The sequence below is a fragment of the Somniosus microcephalus genome, chromosome 3 (assembly GCF_052327205.1).
Source record: "Somniosus microcephalus isolate GS21.2 chromosome 3, FLI_Smic_1.0, whole genome shotgun sequence".
Lineage (NCBI taxonomy): Eukaryota > Metazoa > Chordata > Chondrichthyes > Squaliformes > Somniosidae > Somniosus > Somniosus microcephalus.
The window spans coordinates 124,459,568-124,480,741 of record NC_140989.1 but is presented as its reverse complement, the minus strand read 5'-3'; the positions used below and the strand labels follow the sequence as shown (position 1 = coordinate 124,480,741).

At 42.8% G+C, this 21,174-nt stretch overlaps 1 protein-coding gene across 1 annotated transcript; it reads right to left on the bottom strand.

The window, feature by feature from the left end:
- Window positions 1-3,696: 3,696 nt before the first annotated feature.
- mdh1ab (malate dehydrogenase 1Ab, NAD (soluble)) lies at window positions 3,697-20,970 on the bottom strand. The gene is made up of 9 exons (XM_085981579.1): window positions 20,864-20,970; window positions 15,299-15,397; window positions 14,499-14,595; window positions 12,670-12,845; window positions 8,327-8,449; window positions 7,756-7,932; window positions 5,803-5,916; window positions 4,220-4,309; window positions 3,697-4,002 (listed from the first exon to the last, which is right to left on the bottom strand). Exons 1-9 carry the CDS (start codon window positions 20,864-20,866, stop codon window positions 3,877-3,879), a joined length of 1,005 nt encoding a protein of 334 aa, XP_085837705.1. The 5' UTR covers window positions 20,867-20,970; the 3' UTR covers window positions 3,697-3,876.
- Window positions 20,971-21,174: the final 204 nt, after the last annotated feature.

Sequence of the window (21,174 nt, the reverse complement as noted above, 5' to 3'; positions counted from 1 at the left end):
GTTGGTGTAAAAGATCCCATGGCACTATTCGAAGAGCAGGAGAGTTCTGCCAGTGTCCTGGCAAATATTTAAGGCTCAACCAACATCACAAACAGATTATCTAGTCATTATCTTATTGCTGTTTGTGGGAACTCCACTGCCCATGTCCTAACTCACACTGTGATATTTGGGTTGTGAATTTCTTTTTAAATATTGCAGCTTTTTTGCAATTATTAAAAGTTACACATTCCACAATGGAACTGCACCAAAATTCATTCTACTCCTCTCTAACATTGAACGGGTTACTAACGTCAATCTGTATTAAGAATCATATCAAAGAATCATATAATCTTACAGCGCACTAGACCCCTTGCTTGTTGTTCTAATTTGAAATACGAATAATATCTTGGGGTCAATTAATTTTCTTTGACTGTTAGTAACTAAATAAAATACAAAGCTCTGAGAAATAAACACACAAAATGACATGGAAAATATATTTAGTATGGAGCACTGCATTGTTTGAAGGGATATACGGAATAAGAATTAAACCCGCTCAGTAGAATGAATTTTGGTGTAATTCCGTTGTGGAATGTGTTATTACACAGGAATGTGACTTAATAATTGCAAAAAATCTGCAATATTTAAAAAGAAATTCACAACTCAAATATCACAGATGTAATTTTCTTCATTCTTAAGCTTTCAGCAGGAAATCTGTCCAGAAAATATCAGAAAACTCTCAATTTTATTATTCAGCAGTGAGAGCACGGTTATTAACTCTGGTGACAGATCTGGGTTCATTTAACAAAAAATGACAGAGAATAATATTGCTCACTGATCGAAATACCCACGAGGAGACAGTTAAACAGTCGGCTTGATGGGGCCTCATTTGATCCTGGGTTTCGACAGCATTTTCTCTCCCTTTTTGGTTAAATTCCCTGTTATTTAGTTTTTTTTTAACCCAGCATTGATGAGCGGGTGTTAAAAAAAAAATGGAGAAGTTCCATCGTTTTTTTTCTTCCTTTCTTTGCCTTAATTTCTCTTTTCCCTCTCTTTCAGATCAACATAGTGATGAGAATCCCAATTTAGGTTGCCGATTCCTCGGTGTTTCACCCATTCCAATCGAACCCATTTGTTATTCCAGTGTCACTCGCCGTGTTTCATTCCATTGTATGCTCTCGCACGTAGAAGCCCGCTTCTGCAGGCCTGACATTGCAAGCGCCTGCGTGCAGAAATCCACTCTGCAGGCCTGACGACGTTGCAAGTGCAGCACCTCCAAGCCTGCCGCGCAGCTTAACGGGAAAATAGACAATAACCCCAGAGATGTTATGATTAACTTTGATGGGACACCTGACAGAGAAAATTATAACACGACAGATGTAATATAGTTTTTGTAAGAACTGTGACTGTTATAGATTAAATCAAGCCACTAATGAGGTTTATAAACAAAAAAAACTGATTTTATAATTTAAGAGATTGTGATTGTCTCATGATGGCAATACTGTATCTATGCTTTTAAGTGGTTGCTGCTGTTGTAAAATTTGCCCACATAAAGGTCGTGTTCAGAGGAGTTCATGGCCAGTTCAGTACAAAAAAAATTTAGAGGGAACGTTGATTCTAATTAGAGTATTGTTGGGATGTTTTTTTTTCAGGATTGAATTCCATGATTGCGTGCTTAATTACAAATAATGTGTTTGATAATTCAAGACTGGATTAATCCCCCTGGAGTAGTAGTAGACAAGAATCTAAATTAGACTCCTTTTGAGGACACATTTCAGCAGGCAACATGAGACGACTGTTCAACATTGTGCAGAAGTACAAACACTCCCAAATGCTGGTTTTATCTCCGACGTAGAAAAGGCCTTCAACTCCAGCTCCACAGCATCAGTGACTAGAACAAAACCTCTAGCTGGGCATGGAGACAAATGCCATCCCACCAGCTCTGCTACACACACCACCCCTCACAGGCCCCGTGAAAGATCAATTAATACACAAAAGCACCTAATCGTACTGACCCTGGCAATCTGGGAGGAGGTTTGCATCTCACTGAAGATAACAGTGGGCAGGTCACCTCTCTTCCCCATTGTGGCACAACAGGAGGATCTCAACACTAGTGGCTTTAAGGTGTGGCATGAGAAACACAGCATAGAGTTGGACAAATTGTTCTCCTAGGGTTGGAATATATTCTTCTGGCAGCTGGCTGACAAATTTCATCTCAACCAACAGGATTACCGCCAAAAACACCACTTGATGCAGGACCCAGTCACGCTCTGTAAAATAAAGGAAACCAACCCTGTTAAGGCTGCCCAGACACAATGCAGTCCTCAAATCAACATTATGGCACCAGACAGCTCAAGAAACCTATGTAACTCTTAGACGTGCGAATAGGGATAGCTGCTGTTAGAAGACGGCATTTGGCCCTCATGTCCTTCACCTGTACCAGAATGAGAACTGAACAACTCTGGGACCCCTGCTTATACTTGGAAAATCCACCCCACCTGGGCAGATGAGTGCCGATAGAAGTGTAGCCACAAGAGCACACATTCTGTGCATTCCCCATCCTGCAGCTCCTCATCCCAGAGGTGCTGGAAGCCAATAAAGTGATGGTAAACCGAACCGTCTCCCTAAACCCAAACCCACATGTAGTCAGCTTACTACCAGCAGAACATGACACCCGGCTACCAATCACAAATATAGGCAAGTCTCGCTCCTGGCAACAAGGTGGTGTAATCAACACCCCGCACATAAACCTGCAGGTGGTGCAAGGAGCTGGAGAAACACCAGGAGATATGGGGCCAACCTCCCATCTATCCCTGTTCTCCCACAATCAGACTAGCCTGTTCTGCTGCCTCTAGAGAAACATTTGACTTGATTTAGTATCAGGTATGCTCCTGCAAACAATAACCAAGGTAATGAAAACATACCAAGTAACCTGTGGCATGGGAACTGCATTTCCATAATGAAAATTCCATGCTGGAAAAGACACATAGCAGACAGTAGACACTCCCCCATAAAAGGAGAATGATCCTTTTATCTATACAAGTTAAATAAATTAGCTGAGTCTTGGCCACAGAATGTGGCAACAAAATTTTAGGGCATGGACAAGATGAGAAACTCTGGGAAATTTCAATCATGAACTCCTCCTCCACACTCCCAAATTTCTCCCCTGAAAGCAGTGATTACGCTTCAGGTCCACAGTCTATACCAGCTCCTCACCCACATGGCTATTCTTCAAAGATCCTAAACAGCAAGTGTTGACATGCTATTTCATTGTGGGGTTGTTGCAAACTAAGCCCAATACATTCTCACCTGATTTCCACACAGCATTTTAGCAGAGCGAGTGGGCAGGCAACTTACTCGCATGTCCTTAACAGTACTTTTCTGGTATTGGCACAAAGAGTCCAGCCCTGGGGGGAAACACCCCTTGGGGAACTAGCTAAAGGATTAGTGTTGCAGAATCAAACCAGTATCCCATCACTGCTATTAAACCTTCCTAAATCCTATTACTTTTTGGAAATTGTTACAAAAGGTTCATAAATTCATGTGCACTTCTAGTACAAAAACCAATTTGGCAAGTAGTTCCATTAGAACACTGTGGCAGTGGGTGAAATAATATGCAAGAGATTTATTTAGTTATTACAAGTTATTTTTCTATAGTATTTTCAAACAAGAAACTGAAAACAATTACAAACTGCTGAAGAAATACAAAACAAACAGAAAGCTGGTTATTGATAGGAATTTTATTGTTTATTTTGCCTTCCCTACATAGGACAACAATAGGTGGTTACTGAATATTAACTGTTAAGATTTTTTTTGAGATAACAGACCCAACAGTTTATTCCTTTTACTGAAAACACTGAACGTACACAGCAGTGATTAGTATTTAGGTAGGCAATGCTCTCAAACACTCGACAGGAACTCGGATGCTGTATCTCTCTCCTCAACTAGCTCGGAGGCAGTAGCTTTCATCTTTTCACAAGAGAAGTCATTGATTGGCAGATATTCGACAATACTCCAAGTTTTATTCTGGAACAAAGGCAGGCAATTAATGTACACCTCGCTGTAAATAAAGCCTATTTCAAGAAAGAATTAAAACGTATTTCACGCTCGAGTATCTCTGAAGTCAGCCACTATACAGTTACAGTTCTCATTATGAAGTAATTAGAAGAACACAGATTAAATATGCTAATACCTCATCTGAGGTATTTCAAGAAGGCAACAAATCAATTAGTTATCAGCTTACCTTGATTTGAACTGGGAATGAATAGACCAGGTTATTGGGGATATTATAAGTGTTTCCATCAGAAATCACTCCCATGGACACCCATTCACCCTGAACAAAATGAAAGGAGTTATCAGTCTTCGCCATCTACCTCAAGTGTAGCTTTATTCAGAAAGCTCAAGATCTTAGGTGGAATAATCAATATCAACAAAAAGTTCAACTTAATTAGCAACTGTTTGTGATACAAATGGCAGGCTCTGACATATTCTCAACAGACACCATGAAACGTTTGTTAGGAGACAGTCAAAGTAATTCTCTGCTTTATATTGTAATATAAGCTTCAAAATCACTGGACATTCAAACAAGAGTTTAAAATTTACACTATTTAGAAACAGAAGAGGGTGTGTGGGGGGCTAATGCCCCATTTATGCCGTTGCAAGAATGGGCCAGAAAAGTTGCTGGAAAATATCAGCGAGTTTAATGACGCTCGCAGTTGTTAGTGCGTAAAAAAAACACTAGCATTTTGTGGCAAGGAAGAGTTACACCATAAGTTGCGAATCGCCACAAATTGCTGGACGATTTCTGCCACTCCGTGTTAGCCTCGCAAGAAAGGGATCTCGCCATGAGTTTCAGGAAATTGCTGGATTTACACTGTAAATACGAATTAAGCTTGTCGTAGAAAGTCCGGGGTGCAATTTCACAATGCAAGAACCCTTTTAATGATAAAAATATATGTTCCTGCAATGCCACTCAAACTCAGAGGCTGTGGAGTTTTGCACTTCCAGCAATTTGCACCGCAAAATTATTTGGAGCTGAAGGGTGTGGAAAAAAATACAATTCACAGTGCTCCCCGCGAGATGCCCCACTCCAGCAAATTCTGGGCCACTGAAAAAAGTACTTGGCATAGAACGTGTGTGGAACTTGAGCTAGAATGTTTTAATAGTACTAGACGGTAGTGAAACAAACCCAATAATAGCAGCCAAGACTATGTGGATGACATATGCAATAATTCACTCCAGGGAAAGAGCTAGTGTAAAAGATAGTCCATTTCAAATACAGGAAACTCTTTGGTATCTGGCACCGACAGGACCGGGATGGTGCCAGTTGATCAAAAATTCCAGATGACGGAGAGGGTTATCTACCGAGGCTATTTTTAACGAAGAAAAATAAAAAAATCAAGAAATGTGCAGTATACAGTAATTGGGTACTCACCTACAGAATGTTGTGTTAATCAAGCATCTTCCACCATCCATTTAAGTACAGTACTGCCAGTTGAGGGTAATGCAATGCAATGACTACCAGCAACATGGGAGAGACACAGTACCCCTGTAAAATGGCAGATCAGAAGAGACTACCGGCAGCGCAGGAGAGTCAGACTCCTGTTATTGAGGTGTTCCGACTTCCGACAGCACCAAAAATCCGAGTAGTGGCAGTTTGGAGAACTACCCCTACTGACTAACTTGGCCACCGTGGGAGACTCGGACTCGGCAACATTGCTGGTTATTGAGGTGTTGTTTTCAGAGTGAGAATTTTGCCGGTTAATAGAGAATTCCGGATATTTAGGTGCTGTTTAAACGAAAGTTTCCTGTAGTTAGCTAACATACCTCAGGAGTGCCAAACCAAATGTCCTTCACGTGATCAGAGATGGCCTTAGCAGCTGACATTGCACTGGAGAGTTTCCGTGCCTGAATTACTGCAGCACCACGCTGCTGCACAGTCTGTTGGTAGAAAGAAAGAAGCAAGTTTATCAGTAATGATTCAAAACAATCCAAGTTTACCAATTTATTACACACTAGCAGATTGTTTGCAGTATCAGGGAGTGGGAGCTGGAGGTCTTTCTCTTCTAAAGGCGTTGATTGTTTTGGTGGAATGTGGTTGCACAGGCACTGCTGACGCACTTCACTGCGACTACCAAAAGAAACTAAAAATAAAACAAAAAGATAAATACATGCATTTAAATGCACCATCGGCTGAAAATAAGCACATCTGAGGAAGTAATTTCACACGGCGCATTTGGAGCTGAATATTTTTAACAGAATACTTCAAGCAGCTCAAAGTCTGATGTCTAACCAGCACTGTTGGATTCAAGGACACAAATTAACCAGACACCGGCTCAGCTAAACAAGACTCAAAAGGAAACAAAAACTTATTTTTGTTAAACCATAATCAACGTCATATAATGGACACCAACTTGCCACACTAAACATTCATTATACGCGGCATTTGATGCATCTGGTTTACAAATACATGCAGGCGACATCATGTGTAAAAGTAATCACTGCCGAGAGACCGGGTTCATACCACCTGGTGCTCTGTTTAAAACCAAAATACAAAGTTTGTGCCACCAAATGCTTTTGAACAGAGGGATATATTTTGCTGTATTACAATTGTACCTCTCTCCCCCTGCGAGAACACTGGGCAGACAATTGCTACAGGCATTTAATTTATTAGAGTGGTGTTCATGAGACAAAGCAAATTTCAGTCCCTGTTGAGTCCCAGGATCTGATTCAAAAGAAAAGCAAACACCACTTGATGAGCTTACAGTTCTCCTGATAATTCTTTGACCAAGAATACACTATTCCGGCACAGCATTCCTTCCCTCCCTCTAGTTCCAACTTTGTAATTAAGTCACATACAAGCATAAGTCAGTAACAATCGAAAATGGTATTTTTTATGCCAATGATTATACATCCATCACCTTACCTTTACCAAATGGAATATTAAAGTGTCAAAACAAAAAGCTTGCCACGGGTCACCAGCAACGTTCCCTCTAAGCTGCGCAGCTGTCTGCCGGTCCCGTGTAACCCGAGACCTGCTTTGCAAATGTGAAATTTCGCACATGCGCAAAACTTTGAATGGGCCGCGCAGCCCATTAAAGGGACCGCGCACCCAAAAAAAATTAAGGCGAACATTGGTCACCAGTAAAGGGGTAGTGTTCATTACATCGCTCTCAACTCCTTAGTCTGAAGGCAACACACCAGTGACGAAGACTAACTTATCAAAAAAAACACCAGTAATATTGAACCAATATGTCACAGGTTTAGGATTTTGTAAATTAAACCATTATTTTGGGCTCCTCAATGGCAAGTTTATCCAGAGTAGTTGAGCCACAGATCAGGACAGCCAGTTTGGACCCCATTCTACGCAGAGTTATCTGTGCTAGGCAGGACGTTACAGTTCACCTGACGACCCTTGGCAAAGGTTTGTGTGGGAGAAGACAAAACGGGTCTCAGCTTTTACGACCTATGCAAATAGCTTGCTGACATTCACTGTCAAATACAATAATGACCACTTAGGGAATGTATGGCGGGATGGGGCTGGTGCATCATAACCCAGTAAGGAGGCTATACAAAATAACCAATTTAAATTCCACAGCACTATCAGTTTTATAAGTAAAATTGGAGATGGTGTATGCATGCATTGTAAAAGCTATAAAGGAAATTGAACTTGAGGGGCTAATGCCTATTCAGCTATTGCTCTAATTGCAGTTGTACTGACTGGTATACCTTATAAATAAATGCAAATATTTACAAAAGATGAGTTATGAAGTTACTTACAGAGATAAAGGCACCCTTCAGCCAGGCATCATCCTTAATAGCATCAGAGACACTCATTTCCTTTCCTTGAACTTTTGCAGTAGCATGATTTACATCTGGATATTGAGTGGAAGAATGATTGCCCCAGATGACAACATTCTTTACATCATTAGAAGGTACACCTAATTTGTACGCAATCTAAAAGACAGAGCTTAATTTGTAATAATACATATAAAGAGAAACAGAATTTACAGAAATAAACAGAACAGTGAGGGCAAACTACGTTCCAACCTTTCAAAAGTATTGACATTAGACTGCAACCCATTTATTCAGTCTAAATTCTCAATCTCTGTCTACATTTTTGTTACTTGGAAACTTGCAAACTGTTCCACTAATGCCTTCATTCAAATCATTAATGAAGTCTTGGACATTAACTCAGCATTTAAGCACAAGAAACTAACCAATTAAAGAGATTGGTTGTTTTATTGCCATTGTCGCAAAAAGCAAAAGACACAAATCTGGAGCAGGACTTTCTCGAGACAACTGAATTTTGGCAAACACCTGCACTTTAAAGTTGATATTCTAGTAATACCTGAGCTCTTGCTCTGTTATGATCCAAGCGAGTCAGACAAGAGAAGTTCTCTTTCGGAATCGATGGCGCAGACTTAATCGCAGTCAAACAATTGGTATTGGCTGGGTTGCCCACAACAACAACCTGGAAGAAATAATTTGCTTTGTTACTGTGGTACCAGAAAAATACAGTAAATTTGGCAGTAACCACAAGTTCAGCCACATCAGAAATAACAGAAAATGCTGGAAACACTCAGGTCAGGCAGCATCCGTGGAGAGAGAAACAGAGTTACGTTTCAGGTCTGTGACCCTTCGTTAGAACTGGAAAAAGTTAGAGATGTAACAGATTTTAAGCAGATGCAGAGGTAGTGAAAGGGGGCGGGGGGGGGGGGAGGTGGAGAAAAGAACAAAAGGGATGGTCTGTGATAGGGTGGAAGGCAGGAGAGATTAAATGCTGCAAATGGGGATGGCAGAATCATCAACAGCTGCCGCCAGAAAAAATAGGGGCAGAGGTTATGGTCTGAAATTGTTGAACTCAATGTTGAGTCCAGAAGGCTGTAAAGTGCCTAATCGAAAGATGAGGTGCTGTTCCTCAAGTTTACATTGAGCTTCATTGGAACAGTGTAAGAGGCCGAGGACAGAGAGATCAGAGTGGGAGTGGAGCGGAGAATTAAAGTGACAGGCGACCGGAAGTTCAGGGTCACCCTTACGGACTGAACGGAGGTGTCCCGCAAAGCAGTCACCCAATCTACGTTTGGTCTCCCAATGTAGAGGAGACCGCATCGTGAGCAGTGAATACAGTATACTAAACTGCATGAAGTACAAGTAAATCGCTGCTTCACCTGGAAGGAGTGTTTTGGGCCCTGGACAGTAGGAAGAGAGGAGGTAAAAGGGCAGGTGTTGCATCTCCTGCACTTCCACAGCTACAGGGGAGAGGCTGTTGGGAGTGATCGAGGAGTGGACCAGGGTGTTGCGGAGGGAGCAGTCTCTTCAGAATGCTGAAAGGGGAGGGGAAGATGTGTTTGTTGGTGGTATCACGCTGGAGGCAGCGGAAATGACAGAGGATGATCCGTTGAATGTGGAGGCTGGTAGGGTGAAAGGTGAGGACAAGGGGAACCCTATCGTGGTTCTGGGAGGGAGGGAAAGGAAGGGGCGAGAGCAGAAGTGCGGGAAATGGAACGGACACGGTCGAGGGCCATTTCAACCACGGTAGAGGGGAATCCTCGGTTGAGGAAAAAGGAAGACATATCGGAAGCACTAGTATGGAAGGTGGCATCGTCAGAACAAATGTGGCAGAGATGGAGAAACTGGGAGAATGGAATAGAGTCCTTACAGAAAGTGGGGTGGAGGAAGTGCAGTCCAGGTAGCTGTGGGAGTCAGTGGGCTTTATAGTGGATGTGTGTCAATAGCCTATCCCCAGAAATGGAGACAGAGAAGTCGAGGAAGGGAAGAGTCGGAGATGGACCATGTGAAGGTGAGGGAAGGGTGTAAATTGAAAGCAAAGTGAATGACATTTTCTAGTTCAGGGCGAGAGCAGGAAACGGCACCAATACAGTCATCAATGTACCGGAAAAAGAGGCGAGGGAGGGGACCTGAGCAGGACTGGAAGAATGTTCCACATATCACACAAAAAGGAAGGCAGAGCTAGGACCCATGCAGGTTCCCATAGCAACACCATTAATTTGGAGGAAGTGAGTGGAGTCAAAGGAGAAGTTGTTCAATGTGAGAATAAGTTCAGCCAGGCAGAGGAGGGTGGTGGTGGATGGGGACGGGTTGGGCCTCTGTTCAAGGAAGAAGCAGAGCGCCCTCAGGCCATCCTGATGGGGGATGGAGATGTAGAGGGATTGGACGTCCATACTGAAAAGGAGGCGGTTGGGGCCAGGAAACTGTTAAAGTGGCGGAGGGCGTCAGAAGAGTCGCAAATGTAGGTGAGAAGGGACTGGACAAGGAAAAAAAGTCGAGATAGGAAGAAATCAGTTCCATGGGGTAAGAATAGGTTGAAATGATGGGTCTACCAGGGCAGTCCTGTTTGTGGATCTTAGGATGGAGGTAGAAGTGGGCTGTGCAGGGTTGGGGGACTATTGAGTTTGACAGCCATGGAGGGAAGATCTCCAGAGGAGATGAGGTCAGTGAAAGTCTTGAAAACAATGGCTTGATGTTTGGTACAGGTAGACTATCCTTTATCCGAAAACCTCGGGACCAGCCGAGTTTCGGATAAAGGAGAATTTTGGATTTCGGAAGGTGGGTCGGCGGGGGTCGTGCGCACGACTTACGCTGACGCTCAGCGTAAGTCAGTCGGGGTCGGGGGGGGTCGGCGGTTGTCAGGGCTGGCGGGGTCCGCGGGGGGGTCGGCGGTTGTCGGGGCTGGCGGGGGGGGGTCGGCGGTTGTCGGGGCTGGCGGGGTCCGGGGGGGGGGGGGTCGGCGGCTGTCGGGGTCCGCGGGGGGGTCGGCGGTTGTCGGGGCTGGCGGGGTCCGCGGGGGGGGGTCGGCGGCTGGCGGGGTCTGCGGGGGGGTCGGCGGTTGTCGGGGCTGGCGGGGTCCGCGGGGGGGGTCGGCGGTTGTCGGGGCCGGCGGGGCCGGCGGTTGTCGGGGCTGGCGGGGTCAGCGGTTGTCGGGGCCGGCGGGTCCGCGGCGGGGTCGGCGGCTGTCGGGGGGGGGGGGGGGGGTCGTGCGCACGACTTACCCTTTATCCGAACTTCCGCAACCGGAACCCTCTAAAAACCGAAGGTTTTTTCGTTCAGCGTAAGTCGTACGCACGACTTACGCTGAACGAAAAAACCTTTGGTTTTTAGAGGGTTTCGGTTTTCGGAAGTCCGGATAAAGGGTAGTCTACCTGTAGTGGGGTCATGGTCCAAGTTCCAATGAAGCTAAACGTAAGCTCGAGGAACAGCACCTCATCTTTCTATTAGGCGCTTTACAGCCTTCTGGACTCAACATAGAGTTCAACAATTTCAGACTATAACCTCTGCCCCTATTTTTTCAGGTGGCAGCTGTTGATGATTCTGCCGTCCCCATTTGTAACATTTAACCACTCCTGCCTCCCACCCTATCACAGACCGCCCCTTTTGTTCTTTCCTCCCCTCCCTCCTTTCCCTGCCTCTGCACCTGCTTAAAGCCTGTTACAACTTTTTCTAGTTCTGAAGAAGGGTCACAGACTTGAAACGTTAACTCTGTTTCTCTCTCCAAGGATACTGCCTGACCGGCTAAGTGTTTCCAGCATTTTCTGTTGTTATTTTAGTCACATCAGGTCAAATATGTCATTTAAGTATTCCATATTTAGGCAAAATATATTCGTAGTGAACTATTTGTAATCCAATGGCCTGGAACTTGCGGTCCTGATGATGGCAAACTGCACTGATCTGATGAAAAATTCCCCCTTTCCGAACAAATATTGCTGTTAGAAACCCCATAAAAAGTTAGACCCATTCAAATGAGGTGTAACTGGGTTTTTAACGGCGATCTGAGTAATAACTACTGATAAACAACCATTCTGGCCCTGAAAAACTAATTTTATATTGGTGGCATGTCAAATTTCTCCCTTAAGTTAAAAATTATCAGATTTTAAAATTAATTAAAAAGATACACTTTTTTAAAGTTTGTTCATGACATTTCAGCTTCTACCTTAATCCAATGTGTATGTCCCAATCTTTATTTCACTCTTCAAATTTTTTAAAAAGTGGTTATTATTTTTTTCTATTTTCTGGTTCCCTTTCTGTGAGAATTCTGCAATGTGAATGGCTGCTTAGACAGCTTGTTGACATCACAGCAGCTCGCACTATGGGATTCCCACTAAACTACATTGACTTCAGCTGCACGTTGGAAAAACTGAACTTCCCGCTACAGAGATTGCAAGATCTTTGTGGGAAGCTTACTTCGGGGTCAGCGGCGAATGCCTTTACTTTGCCGCTGACCGCAAATTATGGGCCAATATTGTTTGCATAAAAGCAAAATACTGCGGATGCTGGAAATCTGATATAAAAACAGAAAATGCTGGAAATACTCAGCAGGTCAGGCAGCATCTGTGGAAAGGTCATCGATCTGAATCGTTAACTCTGTTTCTCTGTCCACAGATGCTGCCTGACCTGCTGAGTATTCCCAGCATTTTCTGTTTTTATTGCACTATCCAAATGTTCATCCACCAGATCTCTTTATATCTGTTCAACAATTGATGTGGTTTATAATTTCAAGCATGTCTTTTGTCTAACAGGATTTTTTTTTAAGCCACTTGCCAATCCTCAGGAATCTCTCCTGAATTTGGAAAGATTACAAAAAAAAGTCAAGTAAAATTTACCAGTCCCAATCAAATGTGTAGCTGCTAGTTCTACATGGAGATGGTACTTAAACCAATTCCAAGTTTTTGTCACCTTGACTGTCTTCTTGGCGAACTTGTCCAAAGCAGAACCCTGAGATTTGAAGATCTTCACATTAGCTTGCAGCAAGTCCTTCCTTTCCATGCCCTCCCGTCTTGGCATGGAGCCCACCAGAATCGCCACATCAATGCCCTGAAAAGCTTCCTCCTCTTTGTCAGTTGAAATGACCTCTGCAAGGAACAGGCATAAATTAAGAGAAATCTGATTACTATGATCAAGTATGTTTATTAAAAAAACCATAAAATCAACTCCCCTGACAGCACTCCTAGTTTATGAACAGCACTGCTGGCAGCCTAGCTTCAGATCTTTTGCAGGTGAGTGTTTGTCCCAGAGAAGGGGAATAAACTACAATTTCCCTCAAGCCTCTCCATAGCCATACTATGCTAGGTAGGAGCAGCCAATTAGATGTTTCCCCAGATGTGGTCAATACTGCTTTTGCTGTGGACTTCTAGGGGACATTGTTGAGTAGAGCAAGAGCAGCTTGCCATTTCTTGTCTTCTTACAGCAAGGAGCAGTGACATTTCCAGAACCTTATCTGTTAAACTGACAAGTCAAACATCACGCATTTGAAGGACAAGAACTAACAGTTAAAAGACAGTCAAGGGAATTTTTATTTACAGGATTCACTTCTAGCTAGGAACAGGGAAGGTTCTACACTCCTATATCGTTTCCCATATGGCTCTCCCTACAGGAGGTATGGATGGCAAACATCAGTCCTCTCTGCTCAGCAATCCAGCTTTAGAAAGGCTCCGAAAGCTTCCCGACAGTCTAATGGACAAGCACACTACTGGTGATACTAAGCCATTTGGAGCAGAATTTCCAAGTTGAATTCCTGCACTAGTTGATTTCAGCTGGGACACCAGTAACATGCTACAACTGGCCTCAGCATGCATGAGTTAGGGAAGAGGAAAAACAGTTCACAGGTCCCACTCCTGACTGCTTTCCAGTGACATGTGCTGCAAAGCATGCACGTGTGATGTTAGGTTAAAACAGGATTGTACCTGTCCATGATGCCTCCCAGACAAATAGCCCGTCAACACTCGCACTGAAGGTCACAAATTAAGACTATCTACTTGAATGAGGCACAGGAGGGCTGCCTGCATTTATGCAACCGGGCCCCAGCACATGCCAGCACTTCTGTGTGAGGAGGAAGAGAGAAAAACCAGAGACAAAGAAAACACTCCCAATGGTCTTTTAAAAAATCCACAGCGTTGATTCCAAAAGTCTGCAATCCACATATCGTTATGTAGGTCAGAAGGCATCTGCCTTAATCATCATGATCTTTTTCTGAGCTTGCACACAAGATTTTTTTCCAATAACTCAGCAATTCGAGATTGGTAATGTCACAATTATTTACTTGAGCTAAGCAGCTAAGCCAGTAAGAATTGCACATTAAATTGACCTCTTAACCAATAGTTATGAAACATTAATGATGCGATGAACACTGAACAGATCAAATCACATTTGACCTTGTATTATTAAAGAAGATCTATAAACATGGTACACAATTATTGCACAGGAGAAATTCCAACAAAATTACACACAATGTAGCCCAATACCTCTACAACTAGAGGATTAGATTCCCAATAGCAGAATTAGGCGAGTTTAAATTCTAGCCTTGACTGACTTTCAGTTTAACAAGTTCTCAATGGACAGCTGAAAGTTATTTTTTCCAGCAGGAAGCAGGCTCAAACTAAATTAGCAATGCTCTGTATTTAAAGTTAACCAAATACTTTCAAGTAGAAAACAAAAGGACATTCAGAACAAAATTTAGACTCGTCAATTTTAAATTAACATCCAACGCCCACATTTAGCCTACTTACCCTTCACCAGTGGAAGAGCGCAGTCCCGGATTTCCATCACTACACCTTCCAGCACCGACATCATTGGTGTAATATCAAGCAGCACAAGAATAAGTGGCTTTGGGAATTATATTAAAAAAAACATAATTCAGTACTATACATGACATGATGCTTTCATTCTATTTAATCCAACATCACTTCAGTAGAATTTATTTAATTAGAGACAACGTCCCGTCAGTAGGTTTCAACTAGGGCTCATGATTCACACACAAATTCACAATCTTGGTTGTTCCGAGAGTAACCCTCTAAGACAAGACACTATTTCATGGATGGGAGGGAAAGAAGCTTTTTTCCAATTTTCACCTATTGTAGCTATTGCTACCACAGTTAAAAGTGTCAATTTGTTCAGCTTTGCTCAGCAATGCTGCAAGGTTAACCTGTGGTGAAGGCGGGATTCAAACTCATTTATAGTTTTGCCTCTTGAAAAAGGAGAAAAATGACAGCTTTTCATGGTGAGAAAGCTGCCTACTGAAGAATGTAATGTCGGAAGCAGGTTCATTTTCAGCCGACCCTAATGCTATGGAAATCAGCATCCTTCCTGGTTCAACGTGCTGATCTGGCAATCCTATTTGACTTTAAAAAGTAGAGTCCTGGTTAGGATTTGATTCTAAATTGAAAGTATTATTTGCTTTCTTTTTCTCTCCTCCTATTAGCAAGTATTTTTTTTATATATAAACACAATGGTGTTATTGCAATACTCCATTGTTTTGGAAAAGCAAAGGAAAAGACTGTATCTGCTCAATCAAAATGGTAAACGTTACCTGGTCTTTTCCAAAAACATCACCCTTTGCAATGTTATAGAGAAGGGAATAGGCAATCTGACCAGCAGCACCGGTCACGAGAACTTTAATGGGTTCTGCCTGGAAGAGAAATTGAATGGGGAGAAAAGTTGAGTGATTTAGAGATGCACATTATAAAAAAAATATACATACATTATTTTCCAAAGTTCAGCTTTTCTGTAGGTTCCAGCAAATTAAGGATTGTTCTACAGTGGCCGTTATAAATAGACTATGCTATAGGATTATAAGTTTAACATTTTCCACAAGCACTTTGAAAGGTTCGAGAAGGACGTTTAAATAGAAAACTGAACTTCTACAAGAAAAACAATATATACTTGAATAATTAAACCCATAGTTGCAGTGTGCAAAGATGAACTGGAATTGATTTCTGTCTTTGCCATGAACAGAAGAGGTTTGAAGCTAAAGCAGATATTTGATTAATTAGCTTAGAACAGTTGGTATTAATCTGTGGCTCTCATATGAAATTAATTTCATTGAAAAACCAATTCACCTAATAATGGAAAACAAAATTACCTTTCCAATGATAATTGAGGACATAGAAATATAAAATTAGAAATATTTTCAGGAGCACATTCTTGTAACCAAGGAAACATAACTGCCTATTACAGTACCCATACAACAATGCGCCTTTACAATAGCAAAATCATCCAAGGGCATTTCACTGGCAGAGGTCAGATTAATGTATCACATTACTTAGAAACAGTTTCAGCACCAGGTCAATTGGATCTCTAAGAACATAGCACAGGAAAAAGCCATTACACTCCAAATTCCCATCCCTTTTGAACAAATCAACCAATTCCCTCAATTAATTGATATTCAGTGACCGCTGATAAAACTGTGTGGATGCTATGCGAGAGGAGGATTGGCTTGAGTGATGTTTCCACAGTCAAATAGCAGATGGACATTTGTTGAATTGTACATTACTGAACCATAAATAATGGCCCATTGTACTGTTCCAGCAGAGCCTCCTGCTTAATGACGTATTTTATTTTGAAGTGAAATCTGTGTAGAAAACCATTTGATATTATGTTCAAAATTGTATTTAACAACATTGAAAAGGCGTTGTATTTAAACTTATCACAAAATAGGCTTTTCCTGGTGGAAACTATACAAAAATAATTTCCTTTTATGAGAACTTGATGATACTCACCATTGGGGTGAGACTTAATATATCTCATGTCCACGTCATTTATCTTGGTTTAAATGTTTGGAGATTTTTCATTTGTTTAACGTTTCAAAGCTCCAGTTATATCTCTAATTCTCATTTACTATGGTGGCCGGTACGAACCAGTTTCGCACTCTTGCTACATGCTCCAATCCTATGTTCACTATGTATTTACAGAGGAGGAAGGCCATTCAGCTCATCCATCCAGAAAGAGACTACACCCTACCCCCCCACTTGCTGTATCTAATTGTTTAAGGTGATTCCAGCGGTTTCACCTCCACCACTCCAATCTGCACACCATTTCATGTGTTGAGCAGATCGGGAGCTGCAGAAATGTTCACCACCACCTTTGATGCCCTAGAATTCCAGTGGTCTCACCTCATTTAAGATTCTTGTTTTCTACCGGCCACCCAAGTACCATAAAAATGTTATTACCGAGATTACTTCACTGCTCTCCTCCCTCAGCCTCTGCACCGAGCGACTTCCCATCCTACGTGATTTCAATGTCCATCTCAATTCATCATGCTCTCTCTCCTCTGAGTTCACTGCCCTCCTATCCTCGCTTAATCTCTCCCTCCATGTAAACTCCCCAACCCATATTCACGGCCACCCCATCGACCTTGCCATCGCTACTCCCATCGAATCAATCACAGATAAGGCCATCTCTGACCACTTCCACATCCCCCTTCCACCCACCCCAACCTGACTTCCTTCAGTGTCCGTCCCTGGAAAAATCTCTCTCCCAACTGCACTTATGAAATCCCAACTGTCCAGCCTTTCGCCCTTCATTCACCATGACATTTCTGCAGCAATCGATCTGCTTAAACATACCCTCACCACCACCTTTGATGCTTTAGTCCCTATTAAAACAATTACTCTCTCACCCTGGCCATTCCCCCGGTACGGCCCTCATCTTCGCTCCCTTACGGCCAAGGGACGCAGACTTGAATGGATATAGCGGACAACTGGTTTAGCCATTCACCACCAGATCTGGCTGGACCACAAAGCATTATCGGGTCCTGCTCTTGTCTGCCAAAATTGCTCACTATTTCAGAATCATTCTGGAATGCAAAGATAAACCGCGGCTCCTATTCTCCACTGCTAACCATCTTCTTAAACCCCTCTCCCCTGTCTCCTCCACCCTCACCTCCGACAACAGTGAGGAGCTCATGGATTTTTGTCTCAAAGATTGAGACCATCCGTTCAGCTGCCTCTGCCACTTCCCTTCCTTCCCCTAGCCCACTGGGCCAAACTTCCTCTAAGGTTCCCCCTTGCCCTAGCCCTGAACTCGCATCTTTCGCCAGTTTCTCTCCGATCTCCCCTCATGACCTCTCCGTGCTCATCTTGTCCATGAGACCCACTTCCTGCTCCCTCGACCCTATTCCCACTAAACTGCTGACCACCCAACTTCCTTTTCTGGTTCCCATGTTATCTGACATTGTTAACGGTTCTCTCTCCTCAGGTACTGTCCCCCTCTCCCTCAAATCTGCCATCATCACCCCTCTCCTCAAAAAAACCAACCACTGACCCCTCCGTCCTTGCAAACTACCACCCCATCTCCAACCTTCATTTCCTCTCCAAAGTCCTTGAACGTGTCACCTCCCAAATCCGTGCCCATCTTTCCCACAACTCCATGTTTGAATCCCTCCAATCAGGTTTCTGCCCTTGCCACAGTACCAAAACGGCTTTCATCAAAGTCACAAATTACATCCTTTGTGACTATAACAAAGGTAAACTATCCCTCCTCGTCCTTCTTGACTTATCTGCAGCCATTGACACGGTTGACCACTCCATCCTTCTGCAACACCTCTCCACCGTCATCCAGCTGGGTGAGACTGCACTCGCCTGGTTCCATTCTTATCTATCTAATCATTGCCGGAGAGTCATCTGCAACAGCTTCTCTTCCCGCTCACGCAGTTTTACCTCTGGTGTCCCTGAAGGATCTATCCTTGGCCCCCTCCTATTTCTCATCTACATGTTGCCCCTTGGCGACATCATCCAAAAGCACAGCGTCAGTTTCCACATGTGCGCTGACGACACCCAGTTCTACCTCACTACCACGTCTCTTGACCCATCCACGGTCTCTAAATTGCCAGTTCTGGATGAGCAGAAATTTTCTCCAATTAAATACCGAGAAAACCGAAGCCATTGCTTTCGGTCCCCGCCACAAGCTCCGTTCCCTATCCACTGACTCCATCCCTCTCCCTAACATCTGTCTGAGGCTGAACCACACTGTTCGCAACCTTGGGGTCATATTTGACCCTGAAATGAGCTTCCGACCACATAGCCACATAATTCTGCCCTCTTGAGCATCCCTGATTACAATCTCTCAACCATTGGTGGCCGTGCCTTCTGTTGTCTAGGCCCTAAGCTCTGGAATTCCCTGCCTAAACCCCTCACTACCTCTCTTTCTCCTTTAAGATGCTCCTTAAAACCTACGTCTTTGACCCGCCCTAATTTCCCCTTATGTGGCTCGGTGTCAAATATTTTGTCTTTTAATATAATGTGAATCGCCTGGTGACGTTTTACTACGTTAAAGGTGCTATATAAATACAAGTTGTTGTTGGATAGTCAATACTGAGGACTACAACAAATTACAAGACATTAATCAATTTGCAGAATAGGCGTATAATTGGCAAATGAATTTCAACATAGATAAGCGTGAGGTATTACATTTTGGTAAGGAAAATAAGGAGGTCACATATTACTTAGGAGCAAAGGGATCTGGGAGTACAAATACACAAATCACTAAAAGTTGCGATGAAGGTCAATAAGGCCATCACAAAAACCAAGCACGGTTTTATTTCTAGAGGGATAGAGTTGAAAAGTAGAGAAGTTATGCTTATCTTGTATTGAACCTTGGTTAGACCACACTTGGAGTACTGTGTACAGCTCTGGTCACCATATTATAAAAAGGATATAGAGGCACTAGAGGGTGCAAAAATGATTTACAAGGATGATACCAGAACTGCAAGGTTATACCTATCAGTAAAGGATGAACTGGCTGGGTCTCTTTTCTCTTGAAATGAGAGGTCTTTAAAATTATAAAAAGTTTTGATAAGATTAGACACAGAGTGCCTTTCCACTTGGGAAGAGCAAAACTAAAGGCCATCAATAGAAGATATTCAACTAGAAATCCAATAGGGAATTCAGAAGAAACTTCTTTACCCAGCAAGTGGTGAGAATGTGGAACTTGCTACCACAGGAAGAGGTTGAGGCAAATAGTACAGATGCATTTAAGGGGAAGCTAGATAAGCACATGAAGGAGAAGGGAATAGAGGGTTCTGCTGATAAGAGTTAGATGAGGAAGGATGGGAGGAGGCTAGAGTGGAGCATAAACGCCAGCATGGACTGGTTGGGCATTTATCATTGTTAGAACAACTCATTCTATAGGTGCAAGCTGCTACCTTCAATTCATTGCCCCTCCTAGTTTGGTATTGTCTGCAGGGAGTTTCTCAATCAAAATTATTTATGTAAATTATAAACAGTAGCAAACCCAACATCAAGCACCGGGGCAACCCAATGTTCTTTTAGGATGGTGGGAAGACAACTGAAATCAATTCTGCCAAAGAACCACACTGGCCAAATGAAAGGAATAATTTTCAAGGTCACTGTTGCAATTCCATCCGCACATTCCCAAAACTGTCAAGGGGGTCTTCCCTTGCAAGCGAGCTGTAGCAATATTCAGAAATAATCACATTTATCCAGTTCTTACATGGTTTCATAGTCTGCTTTTTAAAAATCATAATTTATAAACAGTTGCACTCATACAGCTTTGAGGTAAAAGTGGTCTGACCTTGCCTTGCTCTATATGGAAGGTAAACTGGATTGACATGGCATTTTCACCCTAATCTACATAGTCCATAATTTAACTTCTCTAAACATAGAATTATTGTTTATACAAAAATGTCTTATTTAGCTTGCGGTCTCAACTTATAACACCCTCTAGCGCAGTACAAAAAAATAATTTCTATTTAGTGTTATGCCCTTGTGTTGCATAATCATACATGATTCCTTAACCCACCCACTTTTCAATATTTGCAGATCTAACCTTGTGTGGTGTTAAATGTTGTACAGTATCATATACTGAAGCTGATTCCTAATTAGGGGCTTACATAATAACACACATTAAATTTCTATAGTTTGGTGGAAGATCAGAATAAACATTATCCAGTATAATTTTAGTCAGAGTTATAGCTAGTGAACTATAGTTAATTAACCTCCATCCGCCTCGGTGGTCCCAAATATCTACCCAGGTTAAAAAGGAAGCCCTTAAGGGTTTATAACGAAACCCACAAAGCAGCCCTGAATCACTATATATGAGAAGAGCATCTTACAAGAATAATGATTAAAATACAGACCATTCTGCGCGGCGGCTGCTGCTGCTCTAAGAGGTCACCTCTACTGGAATGCGTCGCTGGCAAGAGGGCATCACGTGTCTACGTCACCTGCCTGAGCGACGTGAACACGCCAGCCGGCATAGCGCACTGCACTCTGGGAGCTGTAGTTTCCGCTTCCGGCCTAACCACGCTCAATTTCGGACATTACCGGCAGAACGAACACCAACTCCCAGCATGCAGCGCGCAACCACATCACACCCTACGCCTTGCACGTAACCGAAATTGTTATAGAGAACAAATAGTGCCGCCACTTTAAGTACCAAACTCGTAAA